At 47.9% G+C, this 16,499-nt stretch overlaps 1 protein-coding gene across 5 annotated transcripts in view; it reads left to right on the top strand.

Annotated features, from left to right (window-relative positions):
- The window catches only part of ITSN1 (intersectin 1), a 220,478-nt gene extending 209,822 nt beyond the window's left edge, over positions 1-10,656 (top strand). For all 5 annotated transcript variants that reach the window (XM_023238780.2, XM_023238781.2, XM_023238779.2 and 2 more), the window contains 6 exons: positions 2,299-2,511; positions 3,550-3,671; positions 5,019-5,101; positions 5,409-5,492; positions 6,039-6,212; positions 8,572-10,656. In XM_023238780.2, coding sequence (XP_023094548.1) covers positions 2,299-2,511; positions 3,550-3,671; positions 5,019-5,101; positions 5,409-5,492; positions 6,039-6,212; positions 8,572-8,720 — 825 coding nt within the window. In that variant the 3' untranslated portion in view covers positions 8,721-10,656. The remainder of the gene's footprint in view (positions 1-2,298; positions 2,512-3,549; positions 3,672-5,018; positions 5,102-5,408; positions 5,493-6,038; positions 6,213-8,571) is intronic.
- The last annotated feature ends 5,843 nt before the right edge of the window (positions 10,657-16,499 follow it).

The raw sequence follows: 16,499 nt of genomic DNA, 5'->3' as shown, positions 1-16,499 counted from the left end.
GAAGGGACAGTCATAGGGGGATTCAGGGAAGCATTGGAGAAGGAGACACTGGGCTGGGTGTTGAAGGATGAAGATGTCTATCCAGGGGGAGGGCATCTTAGCGGAGGGACGTCCTGAGCCGGGCATCTGTAGGGCGACTGGCGATACGGCTTTATGGCAAGTTGAAGGCAGGGCGAGAATGGCCTGTGTGTCATTCAGAGGAGCTTTAACTTGATCCTGCAGACGGTGGATCTGAACAGCACCCGAATCTGCCAGGCAGAAGTGCCAACATGGCGACATGCACTTTGGAAAGGGGCCCTTCCTTGCATCTCATGGCTGCCATCGGGTGGACTCAGTGAAGCCTGCCTGGGTCTTCATCTTAAATCATGCAGCATAAAATAAGCTCTTGTCATTTGAGTTTTGTGGCTTCTGTGTCCTCTTTGAAACAGACTGTTGTCCTTCCTTATCGGCCGGTCTTACCTAGCTATTGTACAACAGCTTCCGTCTGTCTGTATAATCATGGAAAGGGGGCACGTTGGCTTCCGTTTCCTGGCCCAGATCTGGGCTCAGACCTATGATTAACTTTCACATAAATGCTGTCTTTGCCACACTTGTCTTAAGACAGAGAAATGTAGGGGTGCCTGGGTGGCTTAGTCAGTGAAGCATCTGACTTTGGCTCAGGTCATGATCTCATGGTTCATGGGTTCCAGCCTCGCTTGGGCCCTGTGGTGACAGCTCAGAGCCTGGAGCCTGTTTCAGATTCTGCGTCTTCCTCTCTCTCTGCCTCTTCCTGCTTGCACTCTCTCTCTTTCAAAAGTAAATAAACATTTAAAAAACTTCTTTTAAAAGATAGAGAAATGTAAATATCATTCCCAATTCATTTATATTCAGTGTTAGCCTGGCCAATTGGAGGCCCCAAACTTGGAGTATGAATAAATGACATCACCTTTATGTGATCCAGGCTGCCTTCTCTGGATTCATTGTCTGTCCCCAAGTGCCTTGGACTCTCTTGGCAAGCCAGAAGGGCTGGGTTGATCTCCAGCCTCCTGTTCATAGTGCAAAGGAGTAAAAACTAGGCACTAAAGCCTCCCATTTGGGTGTCACCTTCAATCTTTTGGGCTCCCTCAGAGCCCCGGTGGCAGATTAGAGACACTTCTCCCTCTTTGTACCCAAGAGTGAGTGGAGTGGTCACTCTTCCTTGATGCCTATAGATCTCCAGGCACAGAGGCACTGCTGATTCTGTCTCCCATGATGGAGGGAGATGAGTGGCCACCAACATCTCTCGAGGGACACATGGTGTGAACCCTGTCACCTCTTCAGAAATACTGTCCTCAGGGAGACCTCTAGGGCTCATAGTTCTGGAGAGCATTGGCCTTGAAGGCTGCTAGTAGAGCAACCCCTGGGGCCCAAGTGTGGACAGGTGGGGGCCGTGAGAGTCTGACCCTTGCCTGGATCGTACTGCTGCCTGGGCACAGCTGTACCTTTCCCTCTTTCAGTCTCTCACCCTGCGCCAAAAAAAAAAGGGGATCCTAGTGAGGTCATTTTTCTGCCTCGGTCTCCCTGTGCCCCTTTAGAAACTGCTCACGTGAGATGAGAGAGCCCAGAGGGATGATAGAGCCATGTTTTAGCGGCACTGGGAGCCATCTCCAAGGTTTGGCGAAGTGGCAGTGAGAGTGTCCCCTTCACACTTTCCGGACTAGTTGGTAGAGATTTAATGTGAGCCAACACCGTGTCTGCTCTGCTTGGCTTTGAGGCATCACTCAGCGCCCTTGAGTTTTGCACTCACTCACGTGCGAGGGGCCTGGACTCTAGCTGACCTTGGAAAGTAGCATGTGGTCTGTAGAATTGTGCAGGGAGTGGTTGTTGCTTTCCCCAAGCGCAAGGGACCTTTTGAACCCGTGTGGGGTCATCACTGGAGCTGGCTGATGCCCCCTCTGGAGACACAGCCCATACTCATTGAGGTGGGAGAGGGCCGAGAATTTTCTTCCTGTTTCCCATTTCCCAGTAAATTAAAGGGGGGCACCGACACCCTCAGACATTAGTAGACCCCTCGGGAGAAAGCAGTCAGAAGTATACTCAAGACTCATCTGGACACTTGGAACCCCCAGAACTGTGTCTTTGACTGCCTTGGACTCCTTGGCCCTGAAAGGTACTGCCTGAAGTCTGCAAGGCAGTCTTTGATTGAAGCCTAAGATACAGGCCCGTGGGGGCCCAGCCTCCGATTCTGACAGAGCCTGCGCTTTCAGACGCAGAAACACAAAAATCAAAAAATGACCTCCCTTCACCGTGTCCTCTTTGGGCTTTGTTTTCCTTTCTCAGCAACTTGTGTTCAATTCAGTGACCAATTGCTTGGGGCCACGCAAGTTTCTGCACAGTGGGAAACTCTACAAGGCCAAGAGCAACAAGGAGCTGTATGGCTTCCTCTTCAACGACTTCCTCCTGCTGACCCAAATCATAAAGCCCTTGGGCTCATCTGGCACGGACAAGGTCTTCAGTCCCAAATCGAACCTGCAGTACAAAATGTACAAAACAGTAAGTGTGGTTCTAGATTGCGGTTCTGGATTGCGATATCAGGGTTGGTGTTGGCGGGGAAAGGAGAAAGTTTCCAAAAGGAGGCAGAGTATGAGCAGGGTTTGGGGGGGGGGGTTGTGGCGTAGAGGAGAAGACGAGGGATGAGCCAGGGTTTAGGATAACTAAAGAAGTGCAGTTCCAACATTATGAGAAGAGGAACAGCATTCGACTCGATTGACAAGACATCTATCTATGAGCTTCCAAATGGCCACTGTGGTTCCTCAGACATGAGGAGTGCCCCCTATGCTGGTGGGGCTCGCGGTCTAGTGTGACGCAGCAGGCAGGCATGGGACAGCTCAGAAGCTGAGCACTGGTGCCCACCTTCCAAGCATTCCCAGACCCCTCCCCAAACTTCTCAGGATCACTTGAAACATCTGTACCCCTCACCTTTTCCAGCAAAAGCCGATCTAAACAGTCCATGTGTGGAGAATTTCCCTCTGCTGTTTATTTGGTCTGCTCCTATGTACATAGCTGTGTTTGTGTGTCTTTGTGTCACGGGATACCGTTTTCCTAAATTTGTCTGTGTGGGGGCGTTTTTGCGGAAGAATTTTCTCTGAAGCAGCAGTTAGGGGATTGTGGGGTGATGGTGATTGTGGGGCAAAGAGCAATGCACTTATGTAGATTGTCACTAGCAACTTTGTGTGAAAATCTTTGGAGGGGATTGGCTGGAGGTTAAGTTGTTGAAGACTGTTTGCTGGTTGGGATATGCAATGGCCAAAACAGACCGGTCAGCTCGTATTGTGAAGGGCTTAAAAAATACCAGCAAAATGGAGGAGGCAAAAATTCTATTTATAGTTTGCAATACATGAAAGTTGATATTAATGCAAAATTATGATTCCAGTAGAGTTTACTGGAAAACACACACACACACACACACACACACACACACACTCAGTTTAGTTTATTAGAACATGTGCGCATAAGCTCACGCACACTCATAGTTCATTGAAACACACAGAGTCCCGTCTGGTTGTTTAATGCCTGTGCACTCTCTTTCAGCCTATTTTCCTGAATGAGGTTCTAGTAAAATTACCCACTGACCCTTCTGGAGATGAGCCCATCTTCCACATCTCCCACATTGACCGAGTCTACACCCTCCGAGCCGAAAGCATAAATGAAAGGTAAGACCTGCCACCTGCCTGGCACTGGGCACCTGGGTTCCACCAGGCTGGACATATGTAGAACATTTAATTAATCAGCAGGTCCCAACATTTGTTCAGTTGCAATACCACAACCTCTGGCTGGAGGGGTCTTCATACCTTTCTCCAGAGCCGCTCAAAAGTTTAACACGTGGCGTGACTTTTTCAAAATAAAATGAATTGAAACTGATTTTGCTTGAGAATTTTTTTAAAGGAAATTTCCATCTTTCTTTGAGAGCAGTGGAGCATCTCAGGTTTCCCAAGGTTTTCCAGGTGGCAGAAACCAATAGGAAGGTGATCTGGGGATTAAGAGGACCACCCAAGCCCGACCCGGTCCTCAGCTGGGCTCGCTTACGCAGACATTCTGGATCTGAGAGCAGTGGGTTGTTTTGTTAGTTTGCTTCAATCGTGTATTCAAGGCTCTGCCCTACAGCCAAATGAAATAGATCATTTCTGAAGGGCGAACTTGACCCAAGGCCAACCGACATTCCAAAGGGCATTTGTGCCAAACAAGAAAACTGGCCAAAGCTATCATACATATGGGTCTCCGAGAAATGAAGGAGAAAGCGTCATGCCAACTACTTTGCTCGGAGTGTGTTTGCTTTTCCCTAGAAAGTGGTTCCCTGTCTGGGAAATGGTTTTCTTCTTCCCTTGGATGGTTTAATAAGAGAGATCCTTCTGGCCTTCTTTGGTTAGGCAAACATGGGGTGCTTTTTAAAAGAATTAATTAATTAATTTTATTCGTTTTTTTTTTTAAATTTACATCCAAGTTAGTTAGCGTATAGTGCAATAATGATTTCAGGAGTAGGATCTAGTGATTCAGTCCCTATATAAAACACCCAGTGTTCATCCCAAGTGCCGCCCTTAATGCCCCTTGCCCATGTAGCCCATCCCTCCACCTGCAACCCCTCCAGCCTCCCTCAGCTTGTTCTCTGTATTTAAGAGTGTCATATGTCTTGTCCCCTTCCCTGTTTTTATATTATTTTTGCCCCCCTTCCCCTATGTGCATCTGTTTTGTAATGGGATGCTTGTCAACGAGGGAGGAGAGAGTTGCATGCCAACATCTCCGGGTCAGCATTTCTCTTCCACAGGGGCACCAAGGCCAAGGCAGGTCTCGAGCATATCAATAAAAATGCCACTCCTCCCTCCTTATTAATGGTAGGAATAATTATTAGCATCATTTGACAGAACAGCAGACTTTCTTTCCCAAGCCTTTGTTGTTCAGATCAAATGAACAAAGCAGGTAGGGTCCTGGAGACTGAATTCGAATGGACCTGAGACCTTTTTCCTGAGTTCTGTTTGGCACCTTTCTGTCTTTTTATTTCCAAGGACTGCCTGGGTGCAGAAAATCAAAGCTGCTTCAGAACTCTATATAGAGACTGAGAAAAAGAAGCGGGAGAAGGCGTACCTGGGTATGCATTGCTCAGTGGCATGGACTGTTTCCTGCCGAGCTGGGGCAGAGAAGTTTGGGCTCAGAATCCTTAAAGCTGGAAGATGAGCCTGGAGGCGGAGGGAGGCTGAGAAGGGACGGGAGTGGGGGAGGGGAGAGCGGGGTGCAGGATGAAGGGTGGAGCATCTACCCTGGTGGAGGAAGCCAGCCAGAGTCTGAGGGGAGAAGGGGGGGGACAGCTACATAAAACTGGTCTGAGGCAAACAGGGATGGGGAAGGCACCAAATGTTTCAGTGAAGCATCTTGTGTTGTTCTTCCCGCTGTCGTAGTCCGTTCCCAAAGGGCAACAGGTATTGGAAGGTTGATGGTGAACGTTGTTGAAGGCATTGAGCTGAAACCCTGTCGGTCACATGGTAAGGACCTCAAATTCCCTCTAGCATGGGTTGTTGGTAGAAGCCTTTTCTCCCTTCCCCCCCCCCCCCAGCCAGACTTAAGTCAAATGTGCTGTTTCCATAATCCTAAATTTTCCTTCCAGAATTGGCTTTCCTAACACTTGTTAAAATCTGGAGGTTTTTGTTTTTGTTTTTGTTTTTCAATTTACTCCTTCCCACCATTTTGCTTTTCAGAGAGATCCGGGTGGTTGCCATTTCATAGTAGATGTGATACAGTCTAAGGCTATAGCAAAGAGACGGGAAAGGCTTAAGTTTAAAGTCCATTAATCTAATTATTTAAGTGTTATCAATATTTACGTATTATATAACTTAACTGTGATGCTGGATTGTGGGAGTTTTTGCCCAGATGCTCCATTTTATGGCACTTACCGAGTGTGGCAGTGGGAGGGGGGTGGTAAAAATGAGGGACATGGAGGGAGACTGCTGCCCATCGTGGCTGTGACCCTGCCATGCCGTGCCCAGAGCCCTGCAGCCAGGTAGGAGTCTAGCAGACTGTGTCCACTCTAGGAAAGAGTAACCCGTACTGTGAGGTGACCATGGGCTCCCAGTGTCACATCACCAAGACGATCCAGGACACTCTGAATCCCAAATGGAATTCCAACTGCCAGTTCTTCATCAAAGACCTGGAGCAGGAGGTCCTCTGCATCACCGTGTTTGAGAGGGACCAGTTCTCCCCAGACGGTGAGTAGAGAGCGGCCTCGCGAGGTGCCCTTCCTCCTCTGTCATCCAGCTTCCAGGGGTAAATGTTTTCTACCTGGGACCTTGGTGCCCAGGATTTTTTTTGACCTCCCCCCAGAAAGATGAGGTTGGCACAAGGCAAGACTCAGCCTCCCCTAGGAAGTGGCCTTCACCGATGCTGGGACATCTCAGAGAAGGTGAACAAAGCACGCTTGGTCTAGAGTGGTCCAGCTGCCCTAGATAGAGAACACGGTCCCATGCTTCCCTATAGCACGCGACTGCAAAAAAGACTGTACCCCAGAGTCTCAGCCCAGTCCTTTTAGTTCCTGGCCCAAAGCCACGGTGATAATGGATAAAAGTAGCCCGTTGAGCAAGAAAAGTGTCAGCCCACGACAGGCGTGGCAAGAAGCAATCAGTGCACTTTGGGTGACATGTCTGGTTAATCAAAAGGATGGAACTGTGGAACTGGGTTGGATGAATCATTCCTTCAACCTGCTTCCTGCTTCTGCTTTGAGCCTGGAAAAGAAGGGACCTGGCCAATGACTCCAAGAAATTCTCTCTCTTTTCCTCAGCTGATAAAAACCAGAGAGTAAGTCTGAAGATGGCAGGCTCAATTATATCCAAAGAGTATAGGGAAGTGCTAGGAGTGAGGGGCTTCTGCTAGCTTGGCTTTTGCCTTTTAATACTTTTATATGAATTATCTCATTGTGAGTTAGGTACCTTTGGTTACGGTCTGAAGACAGGCACATAGCTGGCTAAATGTTAGAGAATGCCCAGAACAACTCTCAAGGCTAGGCTCTCGACTACCGTGTTTCATTGCCAGTTCTTATTCTGACAAGTGAAAGTTTAAGACTGGTCATTTTAAATAGTGAAATAACAGGACACAGTGACAACTCCACTAGGGTATAAATTGAAAATCCTAGTGTTGTTCTTATATAAGAGATTATTCCCACGAAATGAGCATAGGGCAAAATAAATTTGCATCTGTCCACCAGAAAAAAACTCTCACATCTTTTTTTTTTAATTATTTTTTAAAGCTTTTTTTGTTTGTTTGTTTTTTCTTTCCAGTAATCTCTACATCCAACATGGGGCTCAACTCATGACTCAAGATCGAGTGTCACAGGCTCTTCTGACTGAGCCAAGTGGAATCTTGAAAGGCTGTTTCCTGTACAGGAGTGCATGGATAACAGTATATTCCACTAAATAATTCTTGAATGAATAAATGAAGGAATTATGGTCTGGAGGCCCATTTAACACCATTGTGTAATTGCCTAATTTGAAAAGAATTTTCAAGTATAGGGGCACCTGGCTGGCTCAGTCTGCAGAGTGTGCAACTCTTGGTCTCAGGGTTATGAGTTCAAGCCCCACATTGGATGTGGAGTCTACTTAAAAAAAATAAATAAAAATTTTTAAAAAGGAGGGGGTCAGCTCAGATCTCGATCTCAGGGTTATGAGTTCAAGCCCCACATTGGATGTGGAGTCTACTTAAAAAAAAAAAATAAAAATTTTTAAAAAGGAGGGGATCAGCTCAGATCTCGATCTCAGGGTTATGAGTTCAAGCCCCACATTGGATGTGGAGCCTACTTAAAAAAATAAATAAAAATTTTAAAAAGGGGGCAGGGGTGCCTGGCTGGCTCAGTCACCTAAGCATCCGACCCTTGATCTCAGCTCAGGTCTTGATCTCAGGGTCATGAGTTCAAGCCCTGCACTAGCTCTGCACCAGGCATAATGCCTACTTAAAAAACAAAATTAAAAAACACAAATATATTCACATCTGTTCTTCTACTGGTGCTCAATATTTGATAAAAAGTGGTGTTGAGATAGTTTTTTGGGAGCGCTGTTGAAAGCATGCAGCCCCAGGCTGTGTGTGGCCTCCTCTCCCACACCTTGCATTTGCTCTCTGGTACATGCAAGGGGCATTTTAAGGACCAGCCCTAGCTCACCATCTTTGCTTTTTCTGAAAAGGATGTGACGTCACGAAGTGTCCTCTTGTGACAAACCCTGGGAGATATTACTTTTCAATCTTTGTGCAGCTGATATGGCATCCAATGTTGCATTGCCTCCCGGGACGCTTCTAGGCCTTTGGAGGTCCCCAGGTGTGGGGACTGTCATCGTCTATGTTTTTACTTCCTTCTAGACTCACCTTCGTCCCCACCCTGGTGTCTTTTTTTTTTTTTTTTCTTTCCCTCCATTTAAAACTTATGCTCTGTCATTGTGGTTCATGGATTCCTATAAACTGACCTAATTCCCTTTTGGAAGAAGGAAGGGTATAACAAGTCGCTGAAAAATTCCCAGTGTGCCAAATACATGTCTTGAAGTTAAGGAATTCTCTCTCTGAGCAGGGTGTTCTTTCTCCTTTCAGATTTTTTGGGTCGGACAGAGATCCGTGTGGCCGACATCAAGAAGGACCAGGGTTCCAAGGGCCCAGTTACAAAGTGTCTCCTGCTACATGAAGTCCCCACAGGGGAGATTGTGGTCCGCTTAGACCTGCAGCTGTTTGATGAGCCATAGGGAGCAGGCCCTGGTGTGCTGGTAGACTTCCTCCAGCCCAAGGCAGCAGGTGCGATCTGGACATGGGGTTGCTTTTCTAAGACCACCGTTGGATGTTCAGCCACAGGGCAACGGAACAGTGAAGACAGGCCCCTCAAAACTTTTAGGAATAATTCTCGACAATCCTTCCCCCGCCCCCAAACAAGTTCCCATTTTATGAAGCAGAACTGTCTTCCTTCGTCCTCACTGCAGGCCTCATCATGGCTTCTAGGGTCTTTGAAATCCCATAGACCCCAGCTAGATTTGGTTGGGAGTCTGGCCCATCCCTGGGCCCGAGGCATGGGTCTGGTCACTGTAAAATAGATTTATAAATGCAATGTCTGTATTTTTGGAGAACTCATGTAACCTTCCACCAGTCCCCAGATAGGCCCCTGGGCCCATGATGCCTAGTCCTTCGTGTGTTTTAGAAGTAACTATGAAGGTCTTGCCATTGCTTCAGAATCTTATTCCCCCACCGGGACCTTATTTGAAATGCTGCCCTGGATATGATCAGTCGGGGAGGTGGTCTCCAAATCAGACAGTGGGCTAGCTCTTTGAAGAGCTGGTCCATGGAAGATTCTAGCAGGTGCATTGTTAGAGCCCTTCCAGTGCCCTCCAGGTCTTTTTATTGATAGATGTCAATGAAAACTATCACTAGCTACCTTCAGGTGACCCAGTTTTGATTTCCAGCATGCTTGGAAGATGGTTAAGGAAGCTTGTTATCTACAAAGTTATACTTTGTTGGATTAGATCACCACAGGTCACCTGAAAGGCTACTTTACAATGTCATTGGGCCCTGGTTGCCAGCCCGGTTGGAAAATTCTCTTTGGTTTGGAGGTCCTATGATGTTTCATGACAAGAGTAATCGCTGGTGACCAGTCCTGAGCCTGCTTTTGCTTGAATGTGCTGGATCCTGATTGTCATGGGAAATTCTAGCAGCTGTCTTTGGTGTGTTCCCAAGAAAGAAACGTCCGCAAGACGTGAAAAAGAAAAGTCACGATCCGGAAGTGGGATGGAAAGATGTAAAGGAACTCCATTACATGCTGGGGGGAAGGCCCTAGGAGCATACACGCCTCACAAATCTGGGGAGGAAGACCCAAGACTCGTTCCCATATTCTTCCATACGCAACCAACCTCTCAGTAATGGAAACCCATGTGCTTGTTGCCAGAGTCAGGAACGTATGACCATGTGCCAAGCTGTTTGATTTGAGTTCTTTGATTTTTTTTTCCCCCCTTAATAGCCAGGAGATAGGCTGGTTAACTAGATAATAACTCGATTTGCTAATGAAAAGTGTGGGCCGTATTTTGTTCGCATGTTAATGTTCTCCTAATCCCAGTTTGTTGTGGTCATGACATGTTCTTTGCATGTTCTCTTGGTACTGGAGTCCAGCTTTCCTGTGTTAGACAGTGTTCTCTTCGATTGTAGGTCCTAATTTAACTAGGGTTGTAGAAGTGCTTTGTTAAGTGGTAGCATTAACATAGTGGCCGAGTCTCCACTTTGCTGGGAACTGAATGCATAGTGTCATAATTTCCCATAAGAGCTCTGTCATATTTCAAGCAATTTTTAAAATGTGTGTGTTAGAAAGGGCGACAAAGTTTACATTTCATACTTTTAAGAAACACTTTATTATTTATTTATTGAAGATAGTGTAGAATTTTGTATCGCGAACAAACAGACATGAGTATTTTTTAAAACAGACACACCCTTTAGTTAGAAACTTTCAACTGAACACTGTTACAGACCAAGGTGAACTTCAGGCATGCATTTGTTTACCACTTCCCAGAAGAAGATATAGTGAAAATACCTTAGGTTTATATTTTTTTGACGTTGTTAAGAAACTGTGTGGAATTAAATCTATAAATAGACATACAACTTATGCTTTCCTATTTCTATACCCAATACAGTTTGTTCAGTGTATTCGTGAAGGACGTGTTCTATGGTAGGAAAAAAAACGTATGCAATGTGTCAGTGGGGTAGTATTGGGTCACCATTCCAATCCCTTTCCTTCTGTTCTCCCTTTTCTTCATTGGCTTTCTTTGTGCGTCAGGGCTGGTCATCACTGTTTATCCAGGTAGGATGTAGTGTGAACGATGACAAGAATCTTAGTAGCCCTTTTAGGCCTGCCGGTCACCCACTCACGGCATCACCCACTCGCAGCGTCCCATCATCGGAGTTAATGTGGCGCGAGAGAGCAGTATGTGAGTCTTTCTTCCAAGTGACTACGTTGAGCATCCCTGAGCTGCCTCCTCCAGGACAGCAATTCTGGGTTGGCGTCCTTGCACTCACTGGTGTAATTGGTACTGTGACCGATCCTACTTGTGGATGACGTAGTCTGGCCCTGAGATCCAGCTATGACTCAGGAGTCATGCTGGGGTGGGGGAGGAGATAGAGAAACGTGGACGGTGCATGGTGTCTCTTTGACCTCTCTTTACAATGACTTTACAATGTCACTGGGCCCTGGTTGCCAGCCCGGTTGGAAAATTCTCTTTGGCTTGGAGGTCCTATGATGTTTCATGGCAAGAGTAATCACTGGTGACCAGCTCTGAGCCTGTTTTTGCTGCTGTTTTCTGGCTTTTTGGCTGCCTGGGCTAAATTTCATAGAGAAGAAATGTCTCTTTCCAATAAGCAATCCGTTTCCTAGCGCTTTGCTTCTAAATGCAGGGTTTCTGTAGGCCACTATAGCCTGGCATTCTGATCCCAGCCCTCCACATGCCCTTGTAAGTTTCCCATCTACTCTGAGCCACACTGACTTCCTCTAGCCCAGCAAGAGGCTTTTCTGCTCTCAGGCTGTGTGCTGAGAACGGGAGCCCTTGGACTGGGGTTTTATGTAGACTAGCTCTCCTGAATGGACAATCCGTTTCTCTGGCTGGTACTGTCTTCCCTGGCAGGCAGGCAGGCAGGCTGGCAGGATCATCTCCTGGAAACGGGTCTGCTGTCACCAGGAGAGCCTGGAGGGTGTTCATTCACATCCTGGGCTTGCCTGACCCCGAAAGGGGGACTCTCTTAGGCTAGGGTCACCAGGGATGCTTGAGAAACTGGAGCCAGATTTCCTTGTTTGACTGCTTGGATAACATGTCCCTGTCCTCTGACGGCAGGAAAGAGAACGGCGCTCCAAAGAACATTAGTGTTAAAGGGGACTTTTTTTTCTTCTTTGCTTTTTTGAAGAGCTTGAGCATGACCTACGTATGTGAAGGTAACCGATTTCATGTGGTTGAATAGTACTGAATTTAACTGAAAAAAGAAAATCCCATCAGAAAGTGGGTAAATTGATCACTTGCATCTTGGTGACCTGGTACCCACCCCCCCACCCCCAGGTGGGACTTCCGGGGTGGGAATGAAGTCAGGGGGTTAGATGCTAGAGCCACCAGGGAAGGATGATTGGAGGTCTGCTGTCCAAGACCAGGCAGGTGAGCTGTCCCTTCAGGAGCTGGCTGGTGCAATCATAAGCCACTGACCATGCAGAGTGGGAGCATTCTCGAATCCGGTGGGGTTGGAGAACGAGGGGAAATGGATGAGTGCTTCTGGTTTTATTAGAAAGGTGGAGATTTAGGAGTATAATTTAGAGTTTGCCAATACTTTGTATGAGGAGAAAAAGACTTCTCCATCTCTACTCCAAATAGCCTTTTCTGGTTGGTTGGACTTTTTGATTTTTCAGAAGGAAATTTGTATTTGTGTGTAACAATGTTAAAACTTTCCGTTGGGAACAGCTAGTGGGTTTTAATTGTATTTCATGTGCTCCCTTCCCTTCCCTTCCCTTCTCTTCCCTTTCCTATCTTTTCCTTTCCTTCCCTTCCCTTCCCTTCCCTTCCCTTCCCTTCCCTTTCTTTCCCTTCCCTTTTTCCTTCCCTTTTTCCTTCCCTTTTTCCTTCCCTTTTTCCTTCCCTTTCCTTCCTTTCCCTTCCCTTTTTCCTTCCCTTTTTCCTTCCCTTTCCTTCCCTTTCCTCTCCTCTCCTGTCCTTTCCTCTCCTTTCCTTTCCTCCTCTTTCCTTTCCTTTTATTCTGACTGCCTTCTCCTTTGAGGTTGGAGATGAGCTTTATAGCAGACACGAGCACTTTGAAACGGACACTGGCAGACTTCAGAGGTGGTAGGGTCTTTTCAGACTCGAGGTGAACGTGAGGTTGGTAAAGGGTCTGCCTACTCCAGAGGGACTTGCTCTACACATATAGAGCCTCTGGTGCCAGAAGGTGAGGTTGAGGGAAACAGTCGGTCCTGGCTGTTTCTCCTTTGCTTTCTGGTATCGGAGGCCGAGTTCCTACCAGGTGAAAAGCATAATGGGTAGCACCAGAAACCGGTGACAAGGTGAAGCCTCCGAGGCTGTGGTCTGAGCTGCCCTATGAGGCATTCGGGGAAAGTAACACCTCCTTCTGTTTGTGCCCTGAGGTGTCGAAATGCCTGCAGGCCTTCCCCTTTCTGCTGGGAATAGCCCAGGTCAGCAGCCAAGACTCCTGGCAGTGCCCTGAGCTGTGTTCTGTGGGGGCCGCTTAGTATGGTGCAAATCAAGTTGGCATGTCTGTCGTGCTTGGAAAACAGCCGTTTATTTGAGCTAAAGGGAAGGAAAGTTCTAGAACTCCCATTTCCTCACCCCATGCTGTATCAGATCCAGGATGTGTTTGTAGGTCATCACGCTCAACTGAGGTACATCACCTGATATCCGTGGGAGCCAGAATCTATTCCTGATAAGCACGTGAAGGATAGAAACATCTAACAGCTCTCTCTATCTTGGGAGCATGAAAACCCAGATGCCAACATGTTGGAGTCTTATCTCTGGGCTGTGATCTCTTAGTAACTCAGTCAGGAAGGCTAATAGTGTGTTGTTCATTCTGGGAGTCCCCACCCTGCACTAGGCCACTGTCTTAGGGACTGGGAGATACAGAGGAAAGGCCTGCCTCTGTGGCTTTCATGGCCTAATTGTAGATCTGACTTTGAGTTATTTAAATACCACCCAATGCTTGTGAAAGCTCATCTCCACCTCGAAATAATTATATCAGTGACAGGCAGATCAGTTCCTCCATTGAGAGAAACCCTCATTGCTCTGGCCTTGGAGAACCAGATAACACATACGTAATAGAGTAAGTTTTTGGACACTGTATGTGGTTGTGGTATTTCAGGGTAAATTTGCCCCTACTGTATGTCAGGGTTTGTGTAAATTTTATTTTTAATGTTTATTTTTGAGAGAGAGAGACAGAGACAGGGCGTGGGAGAGGAGCAGAGAGAGAGAGAGAGAGACAGAGAATCCCAAGCAGGCTCTGGGCTGTTAGCACAGAGCCAGACGGCGGGGGGGAGGGGGGGGCTTGAACCCACCAACCGTGAGATCATGACCTGAGCTGAAATCAAGAGTCGGATGCTTAAACCAACTGAGCCACCCAAGCGCCCCTGTGTGAATTGTTTTTAAGTGGATTCTGTTCTATTTCCTATAGCAGCCTGTATTGTTAATATCATCTGAATCGTGCGACTATTTTAGTATTCAAAGCCCACCAGGTAAAACTGCGCTCAGAAGTGGGCTCATTTGGTCAGTCTTGAAAACCATTGAGCGTTTCTCTGATATTTCCTGAGAATTAAGCAGTCACCAGGGTTTCTTTTGGTGCAGTGGTAGGAATAGAGACCTTTCTTCTACAACACCGGTTTTGTGCTTTTGTCATTTAAAAGAATAACATTCCTGCGCGGCTGGGTTTCTAAAGCTCTGTGCCTCTGCGTTCCTCCTCTTATACTCAAATCTCTTATTTCCTCCCGCGTCTCCGACTGAAAAGAGCGGAGGCCTAGGACAGAGGGGGATTCAGGAACCAGAGAGAGGGGGTTGCGGTGTGGTTGAGGAATCAGCGGCTGCCTTCCTACCCGCCGTGGCCGCCAGGGGGCGATCTCCCGTTGGGAACCCGCGGTCCGCGGGCGGCTCCGGGGGCGCTGGTTCCACCTCCTGCGGCCCCCGCGGTTGCATGTATGGTGTTGTGAGAGAGCGTGGGGCGGCTGTGTGTGGGGTCTGGGGTGTGTAAATGTGTAGCGTGTGTATGTGCGAGTATGAGTGTATATAGTGTGTGAACGCGTGTGGTGTATGTGTGTGAGAGGATGCGTGTGAGCCTGACAGTGTGTGTGGCGTGCGTGATACGTGCGCTGTGCCTGCGTGCGGTGTGCACGTGATGCGTGTGTGGCGTGTGTGTGTTTGCGTGTGCGCCCAGAGAAACGAAGCCAAGTGGATTGAACAGAGGAGCGGGCTGGCCTGACCCCACCGTGGTCGCGCTCAGGAGCCGCTACAAAATGAAGATCGGGGCCCCTTGTTGAAAATTACTAAGAAGTTTGAGGTGGTGGCGGCAGAGGATTGAACCAAGCACGTGGTCCCGTGTGACTGTGCGGGTCACGCGCTCGCGAAGCGGGCCCTGGACACGCTGTGTCGCTTGGTTCTTGAGGCAGGTGGGGCTTCACCTTCTGCCTTCTCCCTTTGTAAAGTCTCCCTGGCAGGTGGAGGCGGGGAGAGCTGAGCTGAAAATACTTTTCAAAGCGTCTGCTCTTGTTTCATAGCAGCACAAACGGTCCAGACTAATCAGAGGGTACGAGACCCAACCCCCTCGGTGACAGATGTGCCCCACGGCCAGAGAGGGAGTCATCTGCCCTTGTCTTAGCTCCCCGTCCAGGGCGTGCCCCAGGCGCCCGGGCCTTCGAGCCTTTAACCCACTAATTTGAAATAAGACCGTTCCCTTTGATCTTTGGTCAGCCGCGGGGGGCTATTCTGCCCTTTCCCGGTAGGACAGGGAGGCCTTTTGAGCCTCTGCCTTCAGAGGACCATCCAGAGGAACAGAAGCAAGGAGGCTGGGGGAGGTGCGCGTGCCCCTTCCCCGGGGTCTGCACGCGGCTTGGTCCACGGCCACTCCCTGGAGAGAGAGCTGAGGAGTCTCCAGGCGTCTGGGGGCACCTGCCTCTGGGACGTGGGGCCTACCCAGCTCAGCTCTCCCTGTAGGATCCCACGGATGGCTTTGGAGGAGGGTGAGCTCAGGAGAGAGGAAAGAGCCCCGTGTGTGAGTAGCCTCAAGTTTTAGAAGTCCACGCACCTGCCAGGCAGGTGAGCTTGCTCGCTGTTGCTTTCTCTCACAAAGCAACTTCTTGTTCCTTTTTCTTGCGCTGGGCTGGACGCTCCACATTTGCAGTTCTGCTTCCTCTTGGCCAATCAGTCTCATTCCTACACACACAGAGCAATAATCCTTTCTGTTTCCCGATTCTGCCCGGAATCCCAAAGCTTGCTAAGTAAAATTATTGACGGAAAGTTGCACAGACGTTGCGCATTCATCTTGTGTGGGTATGACTGCGTCGCTTTGAATGAAGTAGCAAATTGTAGCTTTGTTGCTACACGTAATGCAACCTTCCAAACTACTGAAAGTTAATTCCAGAGTAATTAACGTTGTGTCCGCGTTAATTTTCATAAATGAACGTTTTGATGCGCATTTTACCAATCAACATCCTTAAGATGTCCTCTGCTAAATAGTCACTGTGTCAGAAAGTAGATATTCTGGCAAGAGCTTTGGTGATGATATTTATTTTTACACATGCATCGAAAACATGCATTGCCAATAGCCCAAGTGTCTTTGAACTGTGAAGCCAGCTTTAGATGTTGTCTGCTGAAGCCCAGCTAGCTGAAGTCCATACCCTCTTGGCCCCTTTCCTTCTACCTTCCGTAGCCCTGCGTAGATTGAGAAGTTGGCAATCATATCATTCATGTTGTATTGCCTTAGCTACATTAGCTTTGTACCCTCACGTCTATAGGTGGTGAACATAT

The sequence above is a fragment of the Felis catus genome, chromosome C2 (genome assembly GCF_018350175.1).
Source record: "Felis catus isolate Fca126 chromosome C2, F.catus_Fca126_mat1.0, whole genome shotgun sequence".
Lineage (NCBI taxonomy): Eukaryota > Metazoa > Chordata > Mammalia > Carnivora > Felidae > Felis > Felis catus.
This window is presented reverse-complemented; position numbering and strand designations above follow the sequence as displayed.